At 38.2% G+C, this 27,696-nt stretch overlaps 1 protein-coding gene across 1 annotated transcript in view; it reads left to right on the forward strand.

The window, feature by feature from the left end:
• The window catches only part of NAV3 (neuron navigator 3), a gene marked incomplete at its 5' end in the record, with an annotated part of 248,995 nt that overhangs the window by 181,756 nt on the left and 39,543 nt on the right, over nt 1-27,696 (forward strand). The window contains 8 exons of the mRNA XM_084205736.1: nt 2,848-2,986; nt 6,176-6,452; nt 8,528-9,233; nt 10,772-11,260; nt 17,644-17,685; nt 20,017-20,177; nt 22,008-22,196; nt 24,604-24,656. Coding sequence (XP_084061862.1) covers nt 2,848-2,986; nt 6,176-6,452; nt 8,528-9,233; nt 10,772-11,260; nt 17,644-17,685; nt 20,017-20,177; nt 22,008-22,196; nt 24,604-24,656 — 2,056 coding nt within the window. The remainder of the gene's footprint in view (nt 1-2,847; nt 2,987-6,175; nt 6,453-8,527; nt 9,234-10,771; nt 11,261-17,643; nt 17,686-20,016; nt 20,178-22,007; nt 22,197-24,603; nt 24,657-27,696) is intronic.

The raw sequence follows: 27,696 nt of genomic DNA on the forward strand, positions 1-27,696 counted from the left end.
CTTAGCTTCAGTCTCCCAGATTAGGTGAACACCATTTGCTGACATTTTCTTTTAAAGAAATCAGCCTGAGTCTGACGCCAAGGAAAACAAAGTAAATTCTGTCAACATTATAAACAGTTAAAATGTGTTTTTTAACAGCAAACTGGTGTAACGCATTAATGAGCAGCAGTGCTAACCTGACCTGTTATAGACTCTGTAGAATGTGTGAAAAAGAGAAAAGTAAATGAAAAATAAAAAATGAAAGATGAATCTCAGCCAGCGTATTAAAATATAAATGAATTTTTTTTTGATGAAGGGTAGAATGAACAAGAACTAAAATTAGAGTTCGCTGCAGAGTCCCACAAATGGGTTTTCAATCTCAAAGTGATGCACAATAATTGTATCAGATATTTTTGTCATGGTTTACTAGTTTAAAGAATATGTTAATATGAGTCATCAAGAATTTTTTCCAAATTAAAAAGAAGGCATTTTAGAGGTTTCAGAATGATCTTCTATACAACTTAGAAAATGGCCATGAGTGCTCCCCAAACCCACTAATAATCCACTGGTGTGGATTATCACACTGAGCTGTGATGACTGTGGAACACCACAGAGAAGCCATAAAACAGAACATGATCACGGTAATATTTGCCTGAAAACTTCAGCTGTAGAGAGCATAGTTATATTTTGTGAATCAGGTGAACTGTTCCAGAATTTAGAAAATGTAAATTCTCTTACAGAGAAAAAGGAGCACAAAATGCAGTATAAAAAATTAAAATAGAGTATAATAACAAAGGGATGTGGGGAAAGAGGATGAAATTTTATCCCCCGGGTCTTAGGAAGACTCAGAAAATGGATGGCCAAATATTATTTGATGTGAATGTCATACAATAAAAGCTCATGTTCTTTTAGGAAGTAGCTAATATATATCCTTTTGGATTTTGTTTATGATTTCTTTTTCTCTTTTTTAAAAAGCAGCTTTTAATGAGGTAATACTACCTTTTTTGCAACATAATCGCATTTATATTATTTATGGTTTTATCCATCCTTAAGGTTCTCAGTTTTAACACTGTTCTAAAGGTATATTCCCATGTGGTACACAGCATTTAATTAATGGCTTTTTATCGTCAGTGAAATTATTCATCACATTAGACAGTGAAAAACACAGAAGGCCTAAATGACTAGTGCTTCAGAGATGGTTCTTAGATGAATGTGGACAGCCTATTATGTATGACATTATAATTTCATTATTAAATCATTCATGTGTTTATCACCTGGCAATGTAGCAGAAGACATATTTATTTGTAGTCATTGTACTCAGTGGTGGAAAGTGCAGCACTGTAATAAACTCTTGCCCTCTGAAATATGTTTATCTTGTCACTGAGCTGGTTTACTAATGTGATTTTCTACCTTTTGCAGAAGAAAGGTAATGCTTGCTGCAGTTGCTATGATACAAGACTAGTGCACTGAACTTTCCAGTGCATCAGCACACATTTTGTTCCATGCAGTTCCCTGTCACTGCTGCAGTCTCCCAGAACTCCAAATGTAAAATAAGGACTCACAGATATTTTTCTTGTTTGCTCTGAATGACTAGCCAGTCAATAGTACTGAGCTGTAATTTATCTAGGGGATTGAATTACATATTTTTTTCTAAAAATCCTCTTAACAGGTTACAGCAAAACAAGGATAAAAGGCACTCTCTTGTGTTTGGGACTTTATCAGCAGGTGTAAACACCTAGCTTTGTCTTGCTAGAAGTTATATATCTGGAAGAGGCTTGATCAACCCTCTCCTCTCTAAGAGAGGAAAAGAAAATAGAGGCACCTTCAGTGGACAGTTTATCCCACAAGCCTAAGGCATTTTAAGCCAGGATGAATTACCTCCTGGAGGAGGCTGCTTTTAATACTGGTTAGAGAGGAAAACTAGGTAAACTAAATGAGATACCTAACTTTTATATACCTAAAATTATAGGACATGAATCTTTTTGAAAGTGATAAGGTGAATTTTTTTTTCAAACTTTTGGCCTGTGAATAATCCAAAACCAGATGAACAGATGGAGATGTAGCAAAATACTGGAAATATAATGCTGTATATGGCAATAAAATGAAAGTCAAAATGTAATGCCATAGAGGAGCAATTCTGTAGAGAAAAGTCTGAGAAATACAGCTCAACCTCCCTTCTGTGCAAAAGCAAGGCTTTTGTGAGAGTTGGTAATGGCATTTCTATAAGAGAAGCCTCTCTCTTATTTGCATCCTTTGCCTCAATCTCCTAAAGGAAAACAGTTGACAGACTGTGTTTCTTCAGAGATATATAATGTATTCTCTGTCAGCTCCAGTGACTGTATTCTCAGGGATTCCTATTTTGATGACATTGCACCAGCTGGACAGATCCTGAAGACAAGAAAATAAAACTTTTGAAAATACTGGCTTCTTGCTGTCAGTAGATTAGTCTGCAGAAAAGATACTTCTTTTATTTTTATGTAGCCTGGCAATTCATCAGGTCTTCTGTAAGATGTTAATAATTTTTGAGACTAGCAATATCAGGTAAGCTTAATGGATTTCCCTGCCGGTGTAATGAATGTGATTGCAATGAAGCATGAAATGAACTGTTTTAATGGCTCACACTTAGATCAGATGGTATTTTTTTTAAGGACACCTGCATCTTTCATTAGTTGAACAAGCAACCACTTGACTGCAAGTGAATAATTAATTTAGAAGTCTGAAGAACTATATTCATTGTACCTTTGGAAATATGACTGAAAAGTTTCTGGTAAATCACTTGAAAAATAAGTAATCACATTTATTGATTTTGAGATGCCTTCTGCCTATTGAGACATGGTAAGTAAAGTAGATGTGCTCCTTTCTCTGCAGCTGGGATGATAGCAGCTCGGTTAGCAGTGGCCTCAGTGACACTCTTGACAACCTCAGCACAGATGATTTGAATACCACCTCATCTGTCAGCTCTTATTCCAACATAACAGCCTCTTCAAGGAAGAACACTCATGCCCAGGTGAGTAGCTTTATTGCCATTTGTTGCAACACCCCCATGCAGGATAGAAAAATGTTGATATCAATGCTTCTAAACAAATGAAGTATTCATATCTTACAAAATCCTCTATTACACCTGAACACAAGAAGCTATAGACTCCATTGACCCAACCCTGGCTGCGAGCTGACATTCCAAATTCCCTGCTCCCAGGATATGTGTCACTGCTGAAGGTGCTGGCTGGTGACACCCAGCTCTGCCCACCCTGGGGGAGCAGCCCAGGTCCCAGCCCCTGCTGCATCCTAACACAAAGCAAACACAATATGTTTGGATCTGTGATCATAGATGTCTACTCACTTCAGCTCATTTGGAGCATCTCTTTCAACGGATAACACAATAAAAAAATAATAAAATTGTTGCTGTTTATGAGCTGAAACACATTAGGGAAGAAATATACGGGCTCTGCTGTCCTTTGAAATGGCAGAGATTGTCTTCTCCTCACTTAGATCCAGGAATGAAAATGTCAATGCAAGGTGACAATGCATAGTGTCAAAATAGAGTTCTTAATAGCATGCAGCCAAAAACTTTATACTTTATACATATATGTGTCTGTGTATGTATGTGTATGTGTCTTGTGAAAGGTATCCAAGCATTTCCTCCCAGCTCCCCTCAAAATTGCAAGTAACAGAGAAGTCAATATGGAATCCTTGCAGGACTTGGTTTCCTCCAAAAAAGAAATAAAACGAGAAAAGTTTGTCTCAATAGGAAAGTATTCTCTGCCATGCCATCTCCTGTTCACTAGTAGGGAACTTTGAGACCAAACACTCGGCACAGGGGAAGAGTGGCTGCCTCCAGTGATTTGATGTCAAGTATGGAGGACACAAGACTGACACTTCTGATTCCATTTAGATCCTGCAGGCAGCCAGTGTCTGCAATTCAGAGGCCTGTTTTGTCAGTGTAGATTTCAGCAGACTCTGTGAGGAGGAGAAAAACACATATTTGTTATTTCCCCCAGACAATAGGGAAATATAGTTACTTTTGGAATGAAAATTACTTAAATCACCAACAGGACAGATACCAGACCAATGCTATATTCATGCAGAGGTAGTCACTCAAATGCCAACATTCTTCAACTCTTACCATTGCCTTTCCCGCTCCATCAGGGGCTTCCATGGTTTTTAACTGGAAATCAGCCTCTTCCCTTTCACATCAACAATGATGGCCCGCTAATTCTGGCTTGCTTGTTCCACTGCACAGTCATCAGGATTGGGAAATCCCAGGCTGACTTTTTAACTGTGGGGTTTTTTTCCATTTGGATTATCTCATGTTCTAGCTGCCCTGCAATAAGTCTCTGCTTTTTTTGCAAATTGTTCAGTGATAGACAGAGATGTTCAAATTTTAGTTTTATTCCAGAGTTTGTTTATATTATGAAAACTAGGAAAATACCTTTATCAGGTATGCCTTTACCAGGCACATTAAGCAGAACTCACTGTATTCCATGCTAGCTGGTAATCTCAGTCAGAAGCTGAGATGAACAGAATACTCATTTTGACAGCTTTTTTTCAGGTTTTAGATATGCTGCAACACAGAGATCCCTTTCTTAGTCCTTTTAAGTGATTGGAGCAGTAAAGGCTGGCTACAGACTGAGACAGAAATTGTGTATTTTGTTGCTTTCTTATTACAAGAATCATAATGGTGAAGAGAGGCTTTTAGAAAGTATTGTACTTTTGTTTTTTTAGTTAAGCAGTTTGCTTTAAAAATGTGTGACTATATGTTTACAGCTATTCATTTATGGTAAAATGTCTGTAAGCATGCTGTTACGCATTACACATTGTAACAATAACTTCAATGAAAACTTGCTTTTGAATGACCCTGCGATATTTTTGTAGATATTTTTGCTTGGGCTTTCTTCCCATTAATCCTTACCCATAATCTGTGCTAGCATGTCCAAAGCACATATGTAATTATGGAAGCGTAGAGAGCTTTTGCCTTTTGTACACCTCAGCTGACAAATATGCAAACAGGAACTGATTATTCTGTCGGTCATGTAATCGTCATTAATCCTCCTTATGGCAGCAGTGCCTAGGACACAGCCACAGAGGGGTCTCTGTGGTGCAGGAGCTGTTACAGCACAGGATAATAAATAGCCTGTCCCTCAATGAGATCCATTTTGCAGCCCCTCTTAGGCTGGTGATACCTGAGAGCAGCACCATATTTTTGCTGTTAAAGAGGGGCAGAGGCAAGCAGGAGTGGTGAGAGGGTGATGCGCAAATAAGGCTTCAGACTGAGGCCAGGAGGCTGCAGAAAAACACAGAAGGAAGGGTTACACCAACAGCCTGTCAGCACCAAGAACACCAGTCCTGTCAAACACAGAGGGTAGGGTCAGTCTCTGTTTCTATTTAAGCCACTTTCACAGCTTCTACATTGTCTCCTTGGGCTGCTCCTTCAGCACTCCTTATCAGCATGCCTCAGGGAAAGCAGATGCCACAGGGGGGTTAGGTCCTCACTGGTGTATCCTCCACCTGGGTCTGAGTTTCAGAGGGAGCATGAGCCCAGCTGGTCGCCTTCACAGCACAGATGAGTAGTGCTAGCATAAGCCTCTCTTCTGCTCTGCTAGCTGATATAGCTAGAGAGAGTTTCTTGTTGGACAGAATTCATCTCTGTGGAGACAGACCAATAGAAAAGCCATCAGCTGTAGCACAAATATTTTTGGGGAAGATACTATCCTTGCTCAATGGTGCCACAACTTGCTCTGTTCTGCTGGAGAGATATTCCTAATCCAGTCACTGGAAGTCTTGGGTAGGAAAAGGCAAGAAGCCAGACTAAGGTGATTTTAGTAGTATATTCAGGAATTTGCTCAAGCTTTTAATAAAACTTCTCAGCACAGCGATTCACTTCTGAAATTCAGACTGAATTGAGGAACAATAGGGTATCACCGCTGATGATTAGAGTGAATTACCTCTCACTTTATTATAGTTTATCTATAAAGGAAAGGGATTAAATCTTCTGCAAATAAAAGAGAAATGTTATCCCCAAATGGCTATATTTTGCATGCTTTTAAACTTTTGGAATCAGGATACTAATGTTTTAGAAGGAAAGTTTCTGTGGCCCTTGAGGCAAATAGGCCAAATTCTCCTCCCCTACTATGGTTTAAGAAATCAGCAAATAACAGAGATGCTGGGACTGACCATTTCTCATGTGAATCTGTTGTAGCTGAAGACAGACTCAGAGAAGCGCTCAGTTACAGACAGTGAAACTTGGGGCAGCACTGAAGAGCTGAAGAAGCCAGAGGAAGACTTTGACAGCAGCGTAGACAGCAGTGGCAAGTGGAAAGGCCTTCCCTCGGGGCTGTCCGAAGAGTCAGAGAAGGGGGGGCAGAAAACATCTCTGTCTGTGTCACAGACCGGATCTTGGAGGAGAGGCATGACTGCACAAGTAGGAGCAACTCAGTCCAGGCACAAAGCAGGGACAAGTGCACTCAAGACCCCAGGTAGGAAACTTCTGTAGTTCAGATTGCAGTGGTCTTAGAATAACTGATGGATGTTATAGGTGTATGCATACTGTGTGCATATTGTTTGCTCCTCCCATAAATGACTGCAAGCTCAGATTTTAATATTAAAATAACGCTTTTATTTCTATAACTGTTAGTTTGCTACATGCATAATAATAATAATTATTTATTAAGTACACATGGGTTCATCCATAAAAAAGTGTGATTGCATTTTGTTGTGCTATCATCTGTGTATGTCAACATCTGGTAATTCTTAGAAGTATTTTTGGACTCATCTGTGCCTTATCCTCATTCTCTAGAAAAACTTACCTTTGATAATTCAACGTATAGATAGAAAGGGCCAAATATTAAAAGCTGAATCAAAAATATTTAATATTCAAGGGAAGGGACTCAAAATGATATTTTTAGTTATTTCTGAGCTAAAGCTGAATTATCACATTCGACATACTATGAGTGTTCTACAGACCACTGTTAAATGATAAAAAAATGTTAAGCAAAATGTCTTTTTACACACTTTCAGTGCTAAATGCCCTCCTACCCAATTTTGGAAGGCCTCTCAGAAGTAGTAACCACTTCTGCAATCTAGTTTTAAAGCAAAAAATACAAAATACTCGTGAAAGAGATAATTATTAAAACCATCTAATCCTAATCCATCATTTTACTAAGGAAATGTGTACTCCCAGTAGAACATTTTCTGACATAAACAGTGCTTGCTTCCACCCCTAGTGGTAAAGGCAACTAATAAAGATCTCAGAATAAGTTCCTGCCCTTTGTGAACCCTGTTTGTTTCTTTGCAATTTGGAACTGCTAAAGATTGATCAGTCTCTGGTCTGGGAGATCCCTGAGGAGCGCTGCCATGGTGATCATATGGATACAGAAATTATAGCTCTCTAGTAGCAATCAAAAATGGAGATACTAAAAGGTTTGCTGAACACCTGGCTAAGCTTTCCAGATCTGTTTTTCTCAAGGTGATCAGGCAGCCACTATGCAACACAGAATTGAGGTCTTAACTACTAATGAGCTTTATGTTTGCTGGGTCAGAGTCTGAGCTATATCATGGCATGTGCATCTGTTTGTGTAGCATAAATTGTGAGCTGGATAAAAACATGAGTGGAGTTAGTTCTGCTTTATTGAATTTTAGTTTCTTAAAAGAAATTAGGTCATCCACCTCCAAAGCTTCCACAATTACTTCAAGAGTAGATTAAAAACTTTGGTATGTTTTAGGAGTTATTAGTGGTATACAACAGATGCTTAGAGAGAAATTAGAATTGACATGGCAGTTTTTATCTATTTGTAAAACAGGAAGAGAGTACTTTTGGTATAGCAGAACATCATCAACCTTCCTGCATGTAACAATAAAGTTTTAAAAATATGGAAGAAATGTATAAATATATGTTATATAGACACAAGCCTAGACAGGACTGAAGAAAACCTCTCAAAATAATAAAAAATCTTGAGAAGTCATCAAGGATACAGCAAAGACTAATTAACTTGTGTAATTGATATTGTTATAGATCAAGACAATTCATTCCATAACATAATCTCTCCCTGATAATTTTGGGTAGCTAAAACCAGGACAAATTTAGTCATATGCTAGAAAAATGTACTCAATGAAAACCAAAGAACTCTATAAGTACCACTAATTTCTACACACATAATTGATGTCGTACTTCAGGAAATGTTTATTACATGTGATATTTTATTTCCAAGTATTACTTCTTTCATATAGAAATCTTGTAAACAGAAAACAAAATTAGTCAAAATTCCTTAAAGTTCCTTAAAGATCATTTTCTACAACTACATTTTCCACCTTTATATGAAACTGGAAGTTCTCACAGGAATTTCAAGCTTTTAATACTTTAAGCTTACCTGTAAAGTGTCATGCCAGCTACAGATAGCTGATGGGAGACTAAAGACCAAACTGGTCTGTTGCCTTAGGGGAATTCTATTTGTGTATTTTTCATTTTGAAAGTGTAATCATACAGTGTTGAAATTAGATATTTATACATCGCAGCCTAAACACAAGTGACCTTTTCAAATATGCTTTTACTTAGGAAAAACCGATGATGCAAAAGCTTCGGAAAAAGTGAAAGCTCCGCTGAAAGGAGCCTCCATACAGCGATCCCCATCAGATGCAGGGAAAAGCAGCGGTGATGAAGGGAAAAAGCCTCCCTCTGGCATTGGGAGATCAACTGCTACAGGGTCATTTGGATTCAAGAAGTCTGGGTTGGGATCTTCTACCATAATCACCACAAGTGGAGCGACCATCACAAGCGGGTCAGCAACGCTAGGAAAAATGCCAAAATCTTCAGCCATCAGTGGGAAATCCAGTGCAGGGAGGAAGACGAGCTTAGACGGCTCCCAAAACCAGGACGACGGCGTCCTGCACGTGAGCTCCAAGACGACTCTGCAGTACCGGAGTCTGCCTCGCCCGTCGAAGTCCAGCGGCAGCGGGATCCCCGGCCGGGGCGGCCACCGCTCCAGCACCAGCAGCATCGACTCCAACGTGAGCAGCAAGTCTGCGGGGGCTGCGGCCACCAAACTGCGAGAGCCAAGCAAGATCGGCTCCGGGAGGTCCAGCCCCGTCACCATCAACCAGACGGACAAGGAAAAGGAGAAAGTGGCCGTGTCAGATTCTGAAAGCGTCTCACTGTCCAGCTCCCCTAAATCCAGCCCAACTTCGGCAAGCGCCTCTGGCACACCAGGACTTAGGCAGCCGGGATCCAAATACCCAGATATTGCTTCCCCCACCTTTCGAAGGTTAGTGCATTTCTGTGATTCCCTGAAGTTGCAATATATAAAGAAGGGATTTTTAGTATGTTGAAGTACTATGCAAAAAAGCCTTTTCAGGGAATATTTTGCCACAAACAAATCAAGTACAGGAAAATAAAAGGGCAGTATTTTTTTCATACAACACAATGATTTCTTTGAGGTTTGAAGACCTTCACAGACCTGAAATGACTGCTCCCTGAGGTTTAAGTATTTTAGGTACATCCCCATAACCATATTTTGAAGTTTAGAAGGTGGACTCACTGATCCTTATGGGTCCCTTTCTACTCAAGATATTCTGTGGTTCCAAGTTCAGCCACATGCGCAGTTTCTTCTCAATTCTGTGGTAAACCCCCAAAGGGAAGAAGGACCCTATGTTCAGGCACATTCTCTTAATGGAACAGGCGTTGCCATGTTCTGGATGGAGAACCGAAGAGCTCTTTAAATTATGAAGAGTTAGATTTGCTTTCCCATTGTTGGCAGCTCCAGCTACAAACACTTCATTATCTTAGCAGCTTCGTTGCATTTTTCAACACAAGCATTGGCAAGGCTAAATTTCAATTCTAAATGCTCTATTGTAACATTTCTGGAAGTATAAATCTGGACGAGTGCTCCATGAATTGGGATGGAGCACTTTCACTGCTGGAGAAAAAGCCAATAGTGCCCTCTTGTGCCTACTTACCAAAACAGCATCTCCAGGCAGCTGGGGAGCTGCAGCTTAGTTTTGTGGGTTGGTAAAACGTAAAACGGGTTCTTATGTTATTAGACACGCTTACTTTACATCGTGATAAGTTTTGTATTTATTTACCTTTAACTTATAAGCTGTACATTAACTGCAGCTTAAAATATTTCCAGAAATGCATTAAAACATCACATGACCCCTGAGTTCCAATTTTAGAGGACTTGAAGTCTATTTTTTCATCATCACTATAGAATTTTCATATCTAGAACTGCTGGAAGATATTATGTGACATACACTTTTATCATTCCTGCCCTTGGAGACAAACTGAGCCCATTTAGCCATGGTGCGGTTTATTCTGAGTGGTTGCTACATGACTGATGACCACATGACCATCGGCACAAAAAAACAAGAGGGGAATTTTGCACAAATACTTCGATATTTATTAAATTATAAAGGATTTTGTGAGTGTTGCAATCATTTAAGCAGATTTGAGAGGTGAGGAGTTTAAAAGCTAATGACTTGGGAATGCTTAATTACTGAATTTGGGTGAAAGTGTAATCTGTTTATGAGCTAAGAAGACAAAAATGTGATTATTTTACCTCTCTCCGGGAGGGTCTGTGCAAAGAGCACATCTGAATAGGAGCGAGTAAGAGCTGTTACTAAAGAAACAAGCCATGATTATTGCGGTACGGTTAAGTGAATTTCAATTTGTGCTGCGATTGATCAACTAGGTAGGCGTGATTTTCGTGGCAGTAATTAAAAATGTGTCGTTTGGCTCTTAGGTTGTTGCGCCGTGAATGTTTAATGCGGCTCTCAGTTTCTCTAAAGCTATTTGTTTTACATTTAGGTTGTTTGGTGCCAAGGCAAGTGGTAAAGCTGCCTCTGCACCCAGTACTGAAGGTGTGAAACCCACATCGGCAATGCCCAGCCCTAGTACCACATTGGCACGGCAAGGCAGCCTGGAATCGCCATCCTCGGGCACAGGCAGCATGGGCAGTGCAGGTGGGCAAAGTGGTAGCAGCAGCCCCCTCTTCAGTAAACCTTCGGACTTAAATGCAGATGTTGTAAGCTTAAGTCACTCCCTGGCTTCCAGTCCTGCCTCAGTGCACTCTTTCACATCAGGTGGTCTTGTGTGGGCTGCAAACCTGAGCAGCTCTTCAGCGGGCAGTAAGGACACACCAAGTTACCAGTCCATGACTAGCCTTCACACCAGTTCCGAGTCTATTGACCTCCCTCTTAGCCATCATGGCTCTCTCTCTGGACTGACAACAAGCACTCAGGAGGTTCAGAGCCTGCTCATGAGGACTGGAAGCGTCAGATCTACTCTTTCGGAAAGGTGAGCTTGCCTATAGATATAGTGACCACAAAATAAGTGAGAGGCAAAAGGACAGGAGCCAAAAAAATAAACCCTCCACCTTTTTTGCTAAAGGGACGCTGCTTAATTAGCAGCTTAGTCCTTCATGTAATAAAAGGAAGGAAGAAAAGAAAGCTTAAAGGCGTCGTAGTGTGGAATCAACTGCCTTTTAAGGTTTTACAAGCACTTTTTATATCTTGAGATTTTTTTTTGGGTCCCCTTGTTCTGGGGACAATGAGAGAAAAGGAGAAAAATTGTCTAACTAAAGGCAAGTGTAAACAGCCAAGAGGCACATAATGATTCCTGCAGCAGGATCCACCTGCTGTCCCAGCATTTGGCAGTTCCGAAGCAAGCAAACCTCCAGCTGTGGGTCCCCCGCTTTTCTCTTCCTATTAGCTGAAAGCACAGGCAGAGCTGGTGTGTCCTGGTCTTCAGCTGACCAGTCTTGCCTTAAAATACTCAGTCTTGAAAAGTTTCTTCTTACATGGTAAGCATTACACAGATCCTTACTGAAGTGCAGCTTCACTGGCAGGGAGACAGTTTACAAGATGAGATCCTTGCTATATGGTCAGTCCTGGCAAGTGCCCAGAACAGACAAAGAAATGCAAGAAAATGTTTTTCTGTTTGCTCTATTAAAGAATTTTTTGATATGCAGATGTTTTACCATGTAAGCGTCCAGCCTGGCACAGTTGAACCAAGATTTTTTTTCTTTTTTCTTCTTCTTTTTTTTTCCTTCTTTCTTTTTTTTTTTTCTTTTTTAAAACATTTATTTGACCTTGGCAGGAGAGAAAAAAATAATCTTTGCTAGGAGCTAAGTAACTTCCCACGAAAATTTTCAGGATTTGAGAGTGAAACTCTTATCTCACATGGGGACTGTAAAATCAATATTAAATATTTCATTAGCCATTGATTAAAAAAATAAAATTTTATTGAATCAGTCAAAAATATTTTAAACTTAATTAGTTTTTAAACATCACAAAGATTTTAAGGAGAAAAGACCTTTAACATACAATGTCAGGTTTTTTGCCCTTTATATAAACTCAGAGATTGTTTGATACCCATTCTTTGCATAGAAGGAATTCACTTTCAGTAAGTCAGCATTTAAAAAAACCTCCTAATCAAAACCTTGAGAAATCTAGATGGAAACTTTTCATAGATTTCATTTTCTTGTGTTGCATTCATAAGTATTACTATATCAGCTAAAAATCACACCTCTTACTAATGTACAAATTATAGTACAATTATATACTAATATATTATTTTAATAATTATAAAACATAGATATGTACCAGTATAACATACACTACCAATATGTAGTGTTGTTAACAATACAATAGTTATAAATACACTGATATCAGAACAATTTGTAGTTTGCACCGTACATTTAATTTTTAAATAGATATTTGAATTTGTGTACTATGAACTGAATGTGACAATATTTCTTAAGAGGTCAGTTATTAATACCAAGCTTAAAAAATCCTTCACTGCCACATATATGGATGGTGAGGTCAATAGAATGATGTGGACCAGTATGAATTCATGCCAAAAATTATATTGATATGCAGGATCTTAAAAATCATGTTTCACAAATAAATGGCTTGGCAGAAGTTTCTGAGCAACCCCCACTGCTAATACTTTATGTATTTGTTCAGTGACTTAATTTCAGTGGTTCCAAATGCTTTGCCGTTGGCAATATTTTTAAGTTTCAGATTAGTCCATATGGGGATATTGTGATTGAGTCCAGAGAGAGCCATTGTTCATGTTGATCTGGCCTTAAAACAAATATATGTACCTAGAGTAAATGGTGTCATTTCTTGAATTATAGCCCCAACGGGGTTTTTGCAGTTTGATTTTTCTGAAAGCTCTGATACAAATGCTGGGTTTCCAAATTCTTTTATACATGAAAACTTACTTGTAGCAAAGTATTTTATCACAACAAAAGCATTGATTTGCAACGTTGGAGACAGATATGCTTGGCAGCACATTATGTCCTTTTTTCTTTGTAATCTCATATTTCAAATGCCTTTGATTATACTAATTATAGCATGGCATAGCATAAAAATTATCTGCAGGGAGGTTTTTTCTTTTTCTTCAGTCACCCTAGAGCTTGCAGAAGGCTGAATCAGCAGTCCTTATAAACACATGTACTAATATAAAGTAGGGACAAAATCAGAAGGACCAATGTGCACGATGAGGTACAACTAGCAAGCAAGATAAAGTCTATGCAGAGAAAATGCAGGAAAAACTGAAAGAGAGGAGAGAGCTAATGATGGATGATATTAAAAAAAAAGGGTTTTTTTTTCATTGAAGCATTAGCTGTAATTTGATGGATAAGTATTATTCATGGGAAGCATACTAAGAGGAAATGAAAAGGTTGAAGATATCTTTGGTTTACTGGTCCTGATGAACTTTTCATTTCCCTGCTTCAGACAGAGCCTGAAACCCTGCAGTCATTAGAATTGGAGAAAAATTTTCAAAGGCTCTCTGCTGAGGAAAGAGTGAAGAGGAGAGCTGGGATGGAGAGTAAGGGGATTATGGGAAGGCCAGTTTGCCTGGAAAAATGCAGAAGACATTAAACAAAATAGGTTACGTAAGAAATAACATGAGATTGGTCATTAACAGCCTTTTAAATAATAAAGGCTAATTTAATTCATTTGCAGGAAAATATGCTCTCTGAATGGCAGAAAAATAGTAACTGCAATAAAAATCCTGAATTTACTAAAGCTTTAAGTGCTATTCCTAATAACACTCTCATAAGCAAATGGGGAAAATAAAAGTGCTAGTCAGTAAAGAGTTACTGAAGAAGAGTGACCAAAGGCTGTTTAGTCTGAAGGGATATAACAGGGCAGGATATATTTGCATAGGTACAAAATGGAAAATAGCAGGGCTATCTTGCAGAACGTGTACAGAGCTGTAGTGCCGTGCTGGGACAAAGCATTTTGAAAATGAAAATGTTGCATATGAGTTTTAGAAAGTAGATATCCCATTACACTTGAGACTTTGGGATGTCAAGTTTAAGAAGGAACAGCTGGAAAGAACACAGAAAGTGAGAACAAAATCTCAGAGTACATCTATGTTTTCTTTGAAGGAAAATAGCCCTTGACTGCCTCCAAAAAAAGAATCACCTTTCATGGAGACAGTAAATCTGCAAGGTCTCTGCTATTTTTGCTCCTCTATCCCTCCAGGGATGCTCAGAAGTTGCCCACAGTTTTCAGGCTGCCCACTGAGGGATGGTACAGCATCAATGCAGAGCTCCCTGACAGCTCCTGGAGTGCAGTGTCAGAGTTTACCCTAGCCAAATTCTGTATCATTCAATGAGATTCTGTTGCAATGTAACAACCAGAAAATAGACTCAGTAAAAGCAAGCAATTTTTTTTTTTTTTTCAGAAGGAAGGCAGATTTTGCATCTCTCTTAGGTCTTCTGCTGGTTTTGCACTAGCAATATTTAGAAAAGTCTAATTCTACTGTCATAGCAGTGTAGCTCCCTATATGGGAGGACATTGTATTTTACCTTACAGCAATTTGGAGGGGTTAAAATGATCATGCAGGTACTTATCCTTTAAAATAAAAACATCTTCTGGGGTTAATTGAAAATATTACTGCTGTAGTTGTAAAATTTTCCAGGTGGATACATCACCAGTAGTTCTTTCAAACCCTTAATTGCTGTTGAGCATTGCAATTTTGTAACTTTCTTCTGCTTAATCTGAAGGACACAGCAAGGAAGGCATAAAAAATACAGAAATATAGAAAAAACAGCAGTAATCTGCATTTTAAGATTAGCAGAGTGGAAGTGGTTTTAGTTACATGACTGGCTTTCTCTAGTTTACTTTTAAAGAATGTTTAGTTTTGAGTGTTATGAAGGTGCATTGAAATCCCCTTAAGCCCTTCAAGACTTTCAATTATTTGAAAATATCATAATTGATAGTTGTGGTTTTAAGGTGTGAAACAGTTCATCATGTATCAGATTTTCTTATATGCCTAGCCTTTGTAGAAACTAATTTGTAAGACCCATATCAGCTTGGCCCAGCCTGTCATGGAGCTGTCTAGTTGTTTCTTAGCTTGCAATAGTTTGTTTTATTCCCTAACAGCTCTGAAAGAGTTAGATGTAGCTCAAGGATATTCTACTATGGCCCTTTCCCAAGATAACCTCATCAGCAAGGGCAGGTAGAAAATGAGGAATGTAAGGCTTCCTGTAATTTCCCTCATAGAAGCTGCAGTCACTTTTAGCAGGGTAAAATTAACAAAGAGAAGGAGATACAGTGAGCTTGATAACTTCAGGCTATGTCTTCATTCACCTTTTTGCAAGATTGCTTTTTCCAGTTTACATGGCAAAGGAAAATATCAGGAATATGATTATATTCTCATCTTCATTTTATATTGCTCTTTGTCCATGTATGCATTGCTTCTTTCAAGAAAGGACTGTCTTTATTATCGTTATCATCAACTTAAATGATGTGAGCTAAATTAAGTTCTATTTACCAAAAGTCCAGTTTCTGTGAAAGCAATGAAGCCAGCTTTTGGTGGATGAATGATTTCAGATATTAAAAAGATAAGGGCAGTTTTTGGTCTGAAGTAATAGTTACTTACTAAGCATAGAAACTATGTTTTAATGGTTTCATATAATTATCTAAAATCGAGGAGCATCTTTGTAAGTGCTATTATTTTTAAAATGACACACGTTGAGCATTTGCTACACTCACTTTAATGCAGTTGCAATAACTCCATGTTTATGTTGAGGAATATTAATCCCTATTGCATTTGATCATCTGAATTCAAAAGATTTTTTGGAAAATCCTATGGTCACTCTTAACCTACTTATAAAACTGGCATACCTTTTGTCTTGTGAATTGGTTTAAAGGACAACTGACCCCTTTATTTTTAGATAATGTGCTGTAGATTACTTTTAAATACATATATTTCCAAGTCAAAGTTATATTGGAAAATACATTGTTCATTTGGACTTTTAAGTGTTTGCATAAGAAACTGGTGTTTATCATCCTGCTTATTCATCTTGAAATTTAGAGGTGCATAAAGGTAAATATATGAATATCAAGGGCTCATTTTTAGCTGTTAAGGTAAAAAAAAAAGTGCATCATTCATTCAAATTTATGTTTTCCTTTTGCCAGCTATTCTAGGTCCTTTTAGTTATGTTGGGAGCAAAATACTGGAAATACAGTCCTCTGTCTGGCATGAGACTGCTCCCACATGGGCCCTGATAACTGGGCCCGTGCTGAAATACTGCTGATTTTCTCCTTCCATTTGTTTTCTCCAAATGCAGAACAAAGCCCTTTATTTAGCTAGTAAAGTTGTCTGTAAAATTTCCTGGTGGTAAGAGTACTTTGCTTCCATTTGCCCAACCCCTGATAGTAACCCCTGATTGTCCATGCCAACAGTGTTTTCAGTGCCTTTATCTGCTAGGATCGAGGATACATGACAGCAGGACTCCCACCACCCACAGCACAATAGGAAACACCTTGTTTCAAGGGTAGCAAGGGTCCTAAGTTACTGCTGCTCTCAGAGGTGTGATTATGATATGTAATACAGAAGCTTTCAAAAGCCATTTTGCCATTTAAACCATATGGTGACACTAAGCTATGTTCTAAAGGGAGAGAACTTTGCAATACTTACTTGATGATAACTAGTTCCAACCACACTAACCAGAGACCAATTTACCAAGACTTTATGATGAAATGCTGAAATGACACTTGGAAGGAGGGCTGGTGAGTGCTCTTCTAGTGATGGGGTTTAAAGGAGGAAAACTCCATCCATGTATTTTGGGTAATCAGCCGCTCTGACACTTGTGCAGGAAAATGGAACAACATCGCTCTGGTGCCACTTTTCATTGTCCCCACCATCGCCTTACTGTGTGAGCCCCTCAACGACAGAAAGCCAAGTGTCTGAATCTTTAGGACATATTCTACATGCAGAGCTGTCATTTGGCTTCTGGCAAGGCCATGCTGCCTCTTAGCAGGTGCCCCAGCCTTCATTTCTTTTGGAAATCTATTGCCTTATCATAAGCAACTGTGAAAAATAAAGATTCATACTGTGACCATATGATTCTGACACAGATTGCAGAGCAAAGCTGTAGAAAGGTTAGAAATGGTAAAGAAGCACTTCTTTCTGATTTGGACAGTCTCCAAATTACTATTGACCCAGCCCAGACCATGTCTAGATGAAAAATGGATGTGCAGTAGTCCATGTCCTATTGTTCCTTCCAATGAGTAAAGTATTTATCATGAAAGTTATATTAAAAGGCATTAAATGACCTTATGTTATTCACACAAACCTAGAGCTTTAAAATTTGTAATTCTGAACAGTCCTGTTTACTGTATGTCCTTAGGGATTTTTTTTTTTTGTTTTAACAGCATGCAGCTTGACAGAAATACACTACCCAAAAAGGGACTAAGGTATATTTTTTTTTTGAGCATGACTGCTGCTTCTCTATTTTCCTGTAACCTTTTCTATGCTGCCTCTATTTTTCCTTCTCCTTTTGTTGATCCTGTTTACAACAGAGTTCTTGGAATTTCAATTCAAACCAGAAAATGTAAATTTTAACAATGGACTTTTTCTTTCCACGTCTGCCAAGGAATAAATCTTCTTTCAAGATATACCATGGAAAAGAAATACTATTAGGGATCATTTCCTTATGGAATGAATCTTAAAAGGCATTGAATTCTGGAGAGCTAAAAGAGACAGAACAATATATTTATGCAATTCAATAGGACTAATTATTGAAAACATTGTGGAGAAAAAAAAGGTTTTAGAGGTGGATCTGACTTTGGACTCACGCAAACACTCATGCAAATTGAACTGGAGAGTTATTGAAGGGTAGGGCTAGAAAATATTAATTTTACTGTCCAAGGTTTGTAAGCATGAAATGTGTGTTGCTCCATACAGTTTTCTTAGTCCTTATCCAGCAATACAGAGTCCAGATTTGCTACTAACTCTTCACTAAATTCTGTCTTCATCGCAGAAAACAGAATTTATCCACCATTTTCTCTCCTCCATGGTGAAAAGAGCTTATTATTATTATTATTAGGTAACTTGGCTAGTCTCATGAGGCATGGAAGCCCATCTCCCAGGAAGAAGATTTGGCAAGCAAGGACATTTGTGCACGCACACAGACACTGCAGCTTTCCAATAACTGAGACTGCACCTTTAAATCTCATGAGTTATGAAAAAATATTTGTGAAATTTAAAAATAATGCTAAACTACTGTCACTATAATGCACCTTCTGACCTTCTGCACTAGCTGTTCCTTAATAAGAATTTAGTCAAATTTTCTATCATCACAGAACAATCATTTTGGATTTGGAGAGAATGGAGAAGGTGGAAGACATTAAAGGTATAATGGGGACCCTGCGAGGATACTATGGGATGATCAAAGTTTGTGGCTGTACAGCTGTAATGGTGGCTGAAAGCTGAAAGTGAATTGGAATGGGGATAGTGCTTATAGGCATGTAAGAATGATCAGTTAGCAGGAAAAAATTCCGTTTGGTTTAATCTGCAGACATCCCAGTCCAAAACTCAGATCCTGAGTTCTTCTTTTGCCATCTTTCCAATCTGATAACTGTGCTCTACCACAATTATGGGCAAAGATCATAGCTGTATTTTTGAAAGGAGAAAGGAAGTAAATATTTAATAAGGACAAGATGCTTTACTGCTGTAAAATATTGTACAAAACCCCAAGCACAACACAAGAACTTGCATGTTCATTTAATCTTCTCTCTAAGCAGAAACACTTGTGCCTCACAAGCCTGAAGCCAGAATATCAAAAGCCCTTTCTGCTCTGCTGTTTTGGGGAACACTGATGGCTCGTGACAGTAGCGAAGAAGGTGTTCATTTCTCAGCAGGATATTGTCTGAATGAAGCATTTCATTCAGATTTTCAGACATTGCTGAAAACAAATCTCTTTATTAAGATCCACACTGTCTGCACATTTTAATGTTTAATCACTGCCAGAATTGCCCTTCTTCCAGCTCAGCCAAGGCTGGACCAGTGAGTTACCATTTCTCCCTCTTGGCCCACATATCACATTGCACTTGTTTGATTGGTTTACCATAGGAAGCAGTTGATTAATTATTTGATTGCCAAACTTCTTCCTTCCAGAGAACTTGTTTCTGCTAATTGTTTATTTTTCCTGTCCCTTTCCCTCCCCTCAGTTTGGGGCAGGACACAATGTCAGGTAGCATTCAGAGCAGCAGACCTAGTGCTTATGACCATGAGTAGCTGTCATTACCAATGCAAACTCCTTTTTCAGAGTTGTTGATCTGTTTCACTCCTGTCGTCTAATCAATTACCCACATGACGTGTGACAGATGTCATTTTGTAAGTGGCCACTAACATTCCTTGGCTTCTATTCTGCCCATTCCCCATCCTAACCATACAGCTTCCAAGCTTTTGCATCAACCTGTATATTTCCTCTAGCTTTGAAGTCCTTTTCTGTCAGCTCAGTTGTCTGTCTGCTATGGTTTATCATCCTGTCTCTTCAAAAGAAGGGAATGCTGTTTTGGGGAGGGGGATGAAGAGTAAGGGGGATGCAAGTCCTGAATGTTTTCAATGTAAGCCTATGATAAATTGTACCTAGTTAAAATCTCTGGTGATAACCACTTGACTGGACTTGACGTTTTCCTAGGGATTTGTTCTGTCTAACTGGTGAAGTGTATTTATGTGACAGCTGTTTCTTTCTAAGACATCACCTTGTCATTGTCTTGAGCATGCCAGCTGTGGTTTTTCAGATACACACCATCATCCCGGCAGACAAGTCAGGAGGAAGGCAAGGAATGGCTGCGCTCCCATTCAACTGGAGGTCTGCAAGACACTGGCAGTCAGTCCCCACTTGTTTCTCCTTCAGCCATGTCTTCATCTGCAACTGGAAAATACCACTTTTCCAACCTGGGTAAATGCTGTTTCCCTTCACTGTTTCTCCCCCTCTGTAATAGAGCCATAAAATTCAGCTGTGCATATTTCTTAGTCTGCCAGACAAGGTAGTTTATTTTTACATCGTCACCACCATGTTGTTGTACCTCACTAATGAGGGGAAACTCACAGTGTGGTTAATGAAGTGGGTCGAGGCCACTTATTTTGCACAGAGGAAAAAAAGTAGTACGGATTCTTTATGACTTGACCAAGGAGAAAAAATTCTGAGGGAGACGTGGAAATTAGCTTCTAGTTCAAAGCTATTCATCTTTTAGGTTTCACAGTCAGTTGGATTCTTTCCAGTGATTTTAGTGAATGTCAGAAACTAAACATTGCACTTTTCCTAATAGAGGTTTGCTTTGAGATAGACCTTTTCAATGTGTTTCAGTAGCTGGCCCTGGCTATAACTGCACTGGGCCCATTCCAAACCTAACCTTGAATGCAATATAGTATTTTGGGATGAGTGACATTGCAGTTTTATTTGAATACAAACCAAGGTTTATATTTTGTTCTTCTGAATATTGTTTCAAATTAATCCAACACAAGTTTATTTCTTTATAGTATTATTTCTTTCTTTAATTCTGAATAAAACCCGCTTATGTCCACTGTTCTTGACACATAGGTTCACAATGAGCTTTTTGTGATTTAGGCCCCTAGTAAGGAATTACTAACATCCTTTGAAGAATTAAGACTTCTATCTCTCTGTCACAGCTTATGGGATCTATAGGTTACGATCACTCAAAAGAAATTTGAACAGACATACACATGTTAGTCTTTACTACATACAGGAAAAGAAGTTGAGCTAAGCTACATTTTAAAATGAAGTTGGATCCTTGCTAAACAAGCCACTGCTTTGGATTTTCCTCCTGTAGTTTGACACAGTTTTTTCTGTGTCACAGTTCTAAGCAGTGTTTTTTCACTATATTATTTTCTGTTTACAATAATCTCACTTTCTTTTTGTTCATAGTTCTTGTGAACTCACAATAGAGCGAAATAAGATCATGGGGTTTAAAATTTATTTTTTCATTGTCCTTTGCTTTATTTCAGTTTTCATAGCCCTATAGTACAATTTGCTCTCACAACACAGCTGTTCTGGTAGTTTATAACTTAGGACACATCTTGGATGATCTAAATTAAAAGTCCAAATACTGAGGCTGAATTTGGCTAGACAGTTAGCTTTTTCTTCTAGACATTGAGGTTGTGTGGTCCAGGGGAACCACAGGCTTTCCTTCCTGCTGGCAAAAGAGCTTTGTGAAAGCTTAAAGTAGGTTCATCAATGCTCTTCTTGATTTCAACCGTGTCTGACTACACCTGTTTATTAGGATGAGATTCAACTGAGGCCTTTGCATGAATATATAACCTAATATAGTGGCAGGTGCTCCTGAAAATGAAAGGATAAATGTCTTTTATATGCAAATAAACTTTGGCCTTAACAGCGGTCAGTAATACAGGTATATAACTATGAAATAAAGATACTGATTTATTAGAAGAGCTGCTCATAAAAATACTTATGACCTCTTATTCCTTTTTAACTTTTGAATTTCTCCCATTGATTTTCTGTGGGCTGCCAAAGAGTGTTCAGACACCAGTGTTAGTGTTACCATGTGTTTTATAGGATTAATGTCATCCAGCTCCTTTGAGGCCATCTGCTCCACCTTTTTGTTGAAGCTTCAAATGTAGGAATAAAAGCCTTCCATTACCTCAACAGCATGAAGCCCACCTAACCGCGCTAGTCCTACATTACAATTTTGTGCAGAAGCAAAACTCACTTAATGGAAATATGCTTCATTAATAAAGCTTTTTGTTCCAGTGAGTCCAACCAACCTATCACAGTTTAACCTTCCTGGACCCAGCATGATGCGTTCCAACAGCATCCCTGCACAAGACACGTCTTTTGATCTCTACGATGACTCCCAGCTGTGTGGCAGTGCTACGTCCTTAGAAGAGAGACCACGAGCAATCAGTCACTCAGGTTCATTCAGGGACAGCATGGAAGAAGGTAAGACTGAGGAATTACTTAGATTGGCAAACATGTCCCAAAATAGATGTCCAAAGCATAGTAAGATTTTAAAATATTTCTTCTCCACCCTGCACCACAGAAACTTAAATGATTCTGTGAAGCTTTTATTGATCCTGTTGAGTTGGACTCACAAGCCTTTCTGATCCTGAAACATGGAAGGTATTACGTTCACCCAGTAATAAGCAATGCTGTATGTATCTCATACATGGACAAATCCTTTGTGAGAAATTTTGGAGGAAAGGAAGCCATTCTTGGAAAATTATTCTTTTTTCCTCTAAATGCAAAATGTCTGAACGTACCTTGACGACTGTGTTTCTCTGCTTTCTTAGTCCCACTTCTGTGCTTCCTTTTCTTTCCCCAAACACCAGTGCTACTTAACATCTCCTTTCTTTTGTAGTCATTTAAAGTCACCACTTTCCTACAGCCTCCTGCAGCAAATACCATGTGAATTTCTTTATTGAAATTCTGTAATTTGAACTGACCTCACTACTTTATGCAGATTATTACTGTCTGCTTTATTTAATGGTATCTGTGACATCTGGAACTTGGTGAATATTTTTTGTTTGGTTTTGAGTTTTGCTCTTTTTTCATCCACAGAGAACCTGACAACTAATTAAATGCGCAGTAACATTTTCTTCTGACTAACATTTTTGGTAAATCTGATTATTTGCAGAATTCCCATGAGTGCAAAGTCCTTAAACCCTTTAATTAAACAAAAAAAGACAACTGAAATTCCATGGAATTCATTATATAACACTCATCTTGTTTACTGCTAAGTGATGACAATGTAAATCATCTTTATAATAAATTAGAAAAGTCTTGCCTTAGCCCCAAAGGTCATAGTTGCAAGATAAAAGGGGAAAAAAGCCCTAGATAAAACAACAGACAAATAATACTTCTACTTTCTGATTCCTTTTACTGTATTTTAGATGATACATCAGGCAGACATCTGGGTATGTAATACTAGCAGCAGGGTGCAGGACAACTCAAGCTGTGAGTTGTCAGCACAGAGAGGATGGCTGACTGCACAGAAGAATACCACATAATTCAAGGACAGATCTGACTACAGACCCTTTGCTGAGGAACAGAATTATCAAAGGAAATGCTGGAAGAATAATAGAGAAAACAAAGCAATTAATGCATAGAAAAAGAGGTGTTAAATGCAGAATTTCAGTAATGGGCCACCAGTGGGTTTGATGAAAGCTTTTTCATTAGTTCTGTTTCATATCCAGCTGGAGTGGATAACTGTGATCAACCTGAGTAAATGAAAGTCAATGCAGCAGCAATAAACAGTTTTCAGCAGTTTATGATCATTAGAGATTAGCATTAAATGATGCTGTTAGAAGGTCAGATGTATTTTAAGATAGGAGCTCTGAGGAAGGTTAAAGTGAAACAAGTGAGGTAATGCATAGAGCCACTCATAGGTATATGAGTGCAGAATGGCAGTTTAGCTCAGACATTTAAACCAGAGACTGAAAACCAAGCATACTTTGGAAGCCACTCCTTTTCAATGGTCAGTGTACCACATTTCTATAAATACACAACTAGATTTAAAGTCCATTTGGCTAATCCAAGTATTCTTGTAGTGTCTGTTTTTTGCAGACAGGTAGCTATTAAAGCAAAATACTTCTTTTTATCAAACCCTGGCAAATGATAAATACTTTTTTTAAAATCTTGTAAAACAAAAATACAAAGAGGTAATGAAATAAATTGTCTTCTTTGAAGTTATCTCTGGGTATAGCCTTCCTCAGAAGAGTCATCAGAAGCAGAAAGGGCAATATTTTAAAGTTTTAGTCTTTATTTGCCATTTCCAGGTAGGCCAGGAACCCCATTTCTTAAAGTGCAGCCCTGCAACATTCACTCAATGCTCTTGGGGCTGACTCCACTGAGGATTAAAGGAAATATGTCACTATCCCTCACAGTTACCCCTTCCCATGGACTACAGCCTCACAGGTCAGCCTTTCTGAGGAAAGCTTGGGAGCTGACCCCACAGAACGTGAACTGTTTTCCAAAGCATAGTCCCTTACCAAAATAATTTGCTCAGCTTAGGACAGGTGTATAAACAGCTCAATTTCTGGTTTCTCTGAAGAGTGTATTTGTCAAGTGATTTCTTGTCAAAGCAACAAAAGTGATGCTTGGTTTGCTGATAATAATACAAAATGTCATTGGCTCACTCACCTGCCCCATGTACAGGAAAATGTTATTTTGTATAGGACAATCTTTCTAAATGCAGGGAAATCTATCAATAGCTATTCTATACTGATAGCTCATAATTGCTTTTTGTGGAAAATTGGTTCTCATTTTAAAAATTTGTTTGCTTATTGAGCTACATGGGGGAAGTTTTATGCTTTCAGCAATATTTCATGTTATTTTCCTTTTCTTAAAGTACATGGGTCCTCATTATCACTTGTCTCCAGCACATCCTCCCTCTACTCTACGGTGAGTATTGATATTTTAGAAAAAAGTTCTGCCTGCCTTTGTTCTTGTTCATTGTTCTTGAAAATTTCAATACTTTGAGATCTAAGAGAATTAGAATTCTACTGCAGTGAAGAAGGAATGTTTATTTTCAGCTTTGTACTACTGCATACTATTTTAGAAAACATTATTTTCATCTTTTTATGTGAATTGCTTATTAATGTTTAAAATCATCCAGTATACATTTTGAAAGTTAAAAAGAAGGTGAAAGTCTAAGAGTGTCTCTCTTATGTGGGTCCTTATGCTATTGTAGCATTTGAGTCATTTTGCTTACCTTCAGCTGGTGCGTAATTTAGAAAATTATTTATATCCTGGGCTTGTTTGAGGTAAACTTCTTGAAAACCTCAAGATTGCCTTAGGGTAAGGGAGATGTAATTTGGAGTTTAAGTGTCTACTGATTTTTCTTGCAAGTGGCAGCATTTAAAAGTTATTTACAAAGAGAAGAGAATAACTTTCTAAAACTTTTATCTTCATTAGTTAGAAACAGATATTATTCAATCTAATTAGTTTATCTCCAGAATTTTTCCTGGGATTGATTTTTTCCCTCTAATTTATTGTTTGGTTTGTTTGGCGCTTTTTTTTTTTTTTTTTTAATTTTATGGGGGATTTTTTATATATTTTGCATCATTTGTTGCTTTGGTTGTTCTACTAACAAGAAATAGTCCATAGGGAGCAGTTGAACATGCTTGGACAAACCCTTGCTGATACACAGCAGCTGCTTTGCAACCTCCTCACTAACTACAATTCCATGCTGAGTAACCCCTTTTCCCAGGAGAGCAGCCCACTTACTGCTTCCATCCCATGCATTCATCAACAGTGTGTGTCCTCTCCACATGTCCAGCTCTTGAGTAGTGTCAGCTGACATTCCAGAGATGGACTCCTCTACCCAGAGGCAATTCTTGCCCAGGGATGCTGAGCTCCTGCAGTTTGATGCACCTGTAGGACGTGGTAGCTCTGTTTCAATGCTGAACTCATGTCAGCTTGGGAAGTATGCTGTGTCCATGCACAATGGTGCCTCTCCTAGCTCTGTTTAATCATAAAAAGGTTTTTTCAAGGGCATATCTAAAACATCAAGTACATTTGCCTTAGGTTTTTACAGCCTTAAACTGCAAGTTGCAAGTCATTCCAAACCAGACCAGTCCTGAATTATTTGGAAGCAGGAGAGGGGAGGTGAAGGTGGGAGGTGTAGAATGTATATACAGGCTGGCTGCATGTGAGGCATGACTTGCAGTCAGAGTTAAGTTTCTCATTTATGTTTTGGTGGTTGAAAAAAATCTTTAGAACTATTTCCTTGTCTATGAGACATTACCATCAGTTTGCATGGGAAGGTGTGACAAAAATTATAATTCAAGCTTTGATGTTAAAGTTTAAAAGAATATTATTAAACTGATAGATGAAAAAAAAATCAAGCTGTAAAGTGACACAGGATGCTTTCAGCACCCAGTAAGTGAGTAACTCTGAAATATCTGTGTTCTGATGTTGTGTAATGTAGCAAGAATTTACTAATACTTACTATTTATATAACCTTTTATATTTCAACAGAGTATCTTGGAAATATTAACTAAACCCCATGATATTAAAGAGTGGTATTTTCCCTGCAAAATAAACTTTAAACTGTTTACCCAGGTTCATACTAAAAATATCTTCTGACTGGGAATTCACATTGCAGCTGAGCCCCACTCCTTAAGTAATGGACTATGTAGGCAAGATAATGGAAACTGCAGAAAAATCTGAAAAGGGCCAGACACAAATTGGTATAAATAATTACTAGGACTGACTTTTAGTAAAGATTTTTAATCTGAATTTCTTCTGCTTGAGCCCTCTTTGAAAATGGTTTAAACTTTTCAGCAATTAATCAAAAGATGATGCACAAGTGGAGTAGGAACCTGAAAAGTTTGACACTCAGTATCACATCAGTTGAGTGAAGAGAGCAATGGGATAGCTTCACAGGGTTATCTCAATTAAATGTATTTATTAGATTTCTCAAGCATTGTCTTAAGCCTTAGTGCTAGTGTTTTCTGTGACCTAATCACTGGAGAAATTCAGTCAAAGTACTAAATGAAGGTCAAGACCTTCATGTATAATTACCAGAGGATAGCTGAAAATCTTCAAGTTATTCTCTGAAGATTGTTTCTTTGAGAATTAGAATATGAGATTCAGAAGAGACATTTCATTATTTAATGCCATTGTATAAGTCCAATGACACAGAAGTTCTGCATTCACTACTCTTTTACGTATATATTGGCTTTCTTGACTTGCTTCTGGGTTTTCAGGACTTAACTTGCATAGACTGGAAATCTAACTTTTACAGAGACCTCCCTTTTGTTTCACAGAAAAATTTACCATGTGAGCAGACATAGTAAACTGATTCAGTTTTGGCAGTAAATTCATTTAGCCCTGTGAGTAATTGAAAAATTTATGATAGGTGGTCTCCTGTTTCAATCTCCTCCTGCTCAGTAGGTGAAACACTTAAATTTTCCCATATTTAGTTAATTGCCAATTTCCCGCGCCGGCTCTCAGCATTAGCTACACTTTGACTCCCTGGGCTTCATTGATTGTGCTAGGCCATGCTCAGAGGAGGTCTATAAGGACATGTCATTTGTACCTTAATGTTCTAAGACTTCAAAAAAAGAAAAATAATCCTTGCAAGGATGAGCTCTGTGCATATAATGCAGAAGTAGAGTGAGAAAAAGAATTTTTTTTCCTTTTAGAGTCTATTGCAACAATGGCCAAGTCCTGGGTTACAATGGTGTAAACTTAAGTAAAAACTACTGAGCATAAACTTAAGTGGAGCATAAACTTATGTAAAAATTACTGAGATGCATTTGGTTTTTTAAGCACTCTATTTTTTTAAGCTGGTCCAAAATCCTGGTCTTTCTCATTCGTTTACTTCCTCCACTGCCCACAAAATCTGACTTGTGAGAGCCACCTCTCTGAACTTTGGGAGGGGCAACACTTCCTTGTGCCTTGAGGGAGTTGCCTGGCAAGGACATGTAGCAATGCC

The sequence above is a fragment of the Fringilla coelebs genome (genome assembly GCF_963513975.1).
Source record: "Fringilla coelebs genome assembly, chromosome: 5".
NCBI classification, from domain to species: Eukaryota; Metazoa; Chordata; class Aves; order Passeriformes; family Fringillidae; genus Fringilla; species Fringilla coelebs.